At 47.7% G+C, this 3888-nt stretch overlaps 1 protein-coding gene across 1 annotated transcript; it reads left to right on the top strand.

The window, feature by feature from the left end:
• The first annotated feature begins 17 nt into the window (after window positions 1–17).
• On the top strand, window positions 18–3085 carry LOC123111560 (protein C2-DOMAIN ABA-RELATED 11). Its single transcript, XM_044532371.1, has 3 exons — window positions 18–227; window positions 1280–1375; window positions 2615–3085. The coding sequence occupies exons 1-3, from the start codon at window positions 96–98 to the stop codon at window positions 2900–2902; spliced, it is 516 nt and encodes a 171-aa protein (XP_044388306.1). The 5' UTR covers window positions 18–95; the 3' UTR covers window positions 2903–3085.
• Window positions 3086–3888: the final 803 nt, after the last annotated feature.

Raw genomic sequence — 3888 nt, forward strand, 5'->3', positions numbered from 1 at the left:
TCTCTCTCTCTCTGCGTAAACGGAAACAATCGGTCGATTCTTCCCCGGTTCTTGTGATTATTGTGAAGCCAACTGGTTTGATTTCCGTTCAGAGGATGAACGAGGAGGCGGAGGGGAGGGGGGCGAGGCCCGGCGTGCTTAAGGTGGTGGTGGCGCAGGGGACCAACCTCGCCATCAGGGACTTCACCTCCAGCGACCCCTACGTCGTCGTCCGCCTCGCAGACAAGGTCAGTAGCAGCAGCTAACTCTGTTGCTTGATTTGAGCGCCTGCTCAACAATACATGGACTCTACCAGTGCCTTCTGTTTGCTTGATTCATTCACCTCTGATCTCAGACAGATAGCTAGTCCAAGCACGTGCTTTCTTTTGGGTCCAACGTTGAAGTTGAACATTGTTTTGGTTGGCCTGTCGCCTGTCGGCATGTCTTACTTAATTCTTCACCCTTATGTTAACAGACCATTCTTGCACATATATAACCTCACTGTCTATACAAGTAAAAGCAAAGAATCTTGTGAAGAGAGTGGCAAGTGTGTTTATCAACCTTAAATAAATCCAACTGCCCGTCTAAAGCGAAACATTTTGTCAAAAGTTTTATTCTTAATAATGCGGTTTACGACTCAAATCCCCTTCTTTTTTACCAGCCAATTCAACTTTCAGTTTTTCAGACATCGTACGGTGCCAAATCCACTCGCGCATTTGTTAATCATGTACTAATAACGACGACATTCACGCCACACGCTGTCTTCGTGGGTGGCACCTTTGAATTTGATTGAAGCGAATTTTCTTCATCCTTTATCAATGCCAATGCTCACTTGTTTATTCCCCTCATCTCCAAAGCGTTTTTGCTTCAACGTGGGTCTGTCTCTTTTCCTTTTTACCAAATTTATTATTCGTTTTGACCACATGTCCACATTTCAAATTTTCTAAGAAAAAGTATAGTTCAAAAGCAAGAGTGTGAGATTATGATGAGAAAACACTAAACTGCTGACACTGAATACTCAGTGATGTCAGCAAACAAGAAAAGTTCTCAACTTACATGAGGCTCATTGAATGGTTTTATACTTATCTATGTATACTGCTGCCTGTCATATATAAAAACTGAGAGCTCTCAGTCGCCACTCAATAGTGCTATATATGTTACAAGAATATCTCACTTTGACCTAGTAATTTGGTTTGGTACGTGTGAAATCTATCAAGCAAGTGTGCATTTCTTTATGGGTGGACAATGTCCTTTGTCGACCTCTAATACCGTTCGTTATTCGTTACTTTTTTACCCGCAGAGTGCAAAGACAAAAGTCATCAACAGTTGCCTCAATCCAGTTTGGAACGAAGAGATGGTCTTCTCTATCAGGGAACCTCTAGGGATCATCAAATTTGTAAGTTGCCAAGTTTCTTTAGCCCATCGGTTTCCTTTTCGAATAAAAGAACCTGACTAGTATGATTGTGTTTGACATGCCTTTGGCTTCCTTTTTTCAGAGCATCATATATATGTTTCTTTTCGAATATACATATGATGCTTATTCAGAGTATCATATATATGTTTCTTTTTTTCTATTAGCAAGTCTTTCTCGTTTATTGGCATCTTCATGAAGACAAAAAGTCTAGTATATATTGCTTGTATAAGACATACATGAAGTGTGAACAGACCAATGCTTACTAACAACTAAAGTCCACAAGCATATGCAGTCCCATAAATTAATCCCGTATGGCGTCAAAGAAAATTGGAGGTCCAGTCAAAGTATAGAGAGCATGTGGCCTTAATTTTTCTTGTGGCCTCTTCCCCTTATAAGCTGAGACTTTCCTTTGACCCTCGTTTGAGCGTGTGGCGTATTTTCTTTGCTGCTGAACATTTTTTTTCCAGTACAATTGATGGAACTACATGTATTTTGGTCATCTGTCACAAAGTTAAACTAGACAATCCTGTCCAGACCTCTCGCTTTAGGGTATTCCTCTCCCATTTTATGGATTCTAACCAACTAGGTGTCTGGAGCATTGCGAGACGGATTTCAAGTAGGCCTAGATGGTCAGCGTCTGGAGCTAGATAGGGTCACTGGAGTGGCTCGCTGCAAATCCCTTGGTAAATTAGTAATGATTACTATCAGTAATCAGTACTCCCTCCGTTCCAAAATAATTATTGTGGTTTTAATTCACACTACTGCAATGGAGGTGTGCGTGTCTTGACTTGCTTGTGCTGGGTATGCTAGAGATGTGTAGCATCATTGCGAGACATATCTTGAACCGTTGAGCCCGATGTTTTACCAACCATTCCATTTTCGGTACAAGTTGCACAGCCGATGTTGATCGACAGTACGTTCAGCGTGAGTTTTCATCGGCATCTGCGATCCTGCATTGTTTTTCTGAGCAGATAGTTTTCCCCAAAACATCATTTTCGAGTCTCTGCATCATCAGGCACAAACAGCGACAGTGGCCTGACAAAGAAATGTCACCTACAGCAGCAGCGCAGCTACCGAAACTTTTCTTCAGACACTTCGTGCTAGCTTGTGAACCAAATACCACCAGAGTTAACATGACCTTAAGGCTGCTTTGAACTGACATTACAACTTTCTTGGCCTGGTCGACTGAACAACCGTGCGTGATTCCGTTGATATTGGCAGGAGGTGTTCGACCGGGACCGGTTCAAGTACGACGACAAGATGGGACACGCCTTCCTCGACCTGCAGCCGGTGGCCGCCGCGACGAAGCTGCGGCGCGCGCTCAAGCTCACCACGGGGGAGACCAGGCTCCGGAAGGTGGCGCCGACCGCCGACAACTGCCTGCTCTCCGACAGCTTCGTGACCTACGCCGACGGCGAGATCGTGCTCGACTCCCGGCTGCGGCTGCGCGACGTCGAGTCCGGGGAGCTCTTCGTGACCGTCAAGTGGATCGACGCCGGCGCCACGTGACGCAGCTGCTGCAGGTAGATGAGACGACGATGACGATGGTGTAGGACTGTAGGGAGCTGTTGCATGTCTGTGTGAGCGTGTGCTGCTGTTACTGTCTGTTATGTATCTGAAGTTTTCAGGCAGTTCTTAACGGAACAATTTTTTCTTAGATAAGGAGGATACGGGACCTCTTTTTTTTTTCTAGAGATAAGGGCATAAGGCACCCACTAACCGGTAAGCGCTTACGAATGACCATCCACAACACCTTAATTTTAGGAGGCACACGAGCCTTCCAAACTCGTTTGAACCTGGAGAGCAATGCCTAGCATAGAGCGATTTGATTGAGAAATTCCCAGAGGCAGAGCTGTTGGCAATAAGCCATGGCGACCGCGTCGGGTGTGCATGTGTGTGTGCACGCATGGGACGCGTCGGGTGCGTGGCATGCGTGTGTGTGTCTGGCCATTGTCTGGCCATGGTCCGACTAGTTCACAGTCTGGGCATAGTCTGACCTGTGTCCGACTAGTGTACAGGACAGGTCTGGGTTGCGTGTGTGCGTGCGCAGGTAGAGCAAGGGTGCGGGCGCGTGCGTGTGCGTGTGAGGCACCAGACCAGGTCCAAGCCGTTGGCGAGCTGGACGGGGGTGACTGGCACTGATCTGTTGCGGCTCGGTGTGCGTGCGTAGGTAGAGCAAGGGTGCGGGCGCGTGTATGTGCGTGTGAGGGACCAGGTCCAAGCCGTTGGCAAGCTGGACGGGGGTGACTGGCAGTGATCTGTTGCGGGCTCGGCGCGATCCCCGCGCGTGCCTGCGCGTCGTGGGAACGACCAGAGCGGGCCGGATCAAGCGCTTGGACTGGGTGGGAGCATGGGTCGTGCCCACTACTGGCCCTGGTATAAGACCCTTGTGGAGCTCGTTGTAATGGGTGTATGTCGAGTCGTTGCTTATGATATTGCCTGTTGTGGCAGCGGCGTTCGTATGCCGGGTAAAACACCATTGCGTCTCCTGTGTC

This window comes from Triticum aestivum, chromosome 5B (assembly GCF_018294505.1).
Source record: "Triticum aestivum cultivar Chinese Spring chromosome 5B, IWGSC CS RefSeq v2.1, whole genome shotgun sequence".
In the NCBI taxonomy this organism is placed as follows: domain Eukaryota; kingdom Viridiplantae; phylum Streptophyta; class Magnoliopsida; order Poales; family Poaceae; genus Triticum; species Triticum aestivum.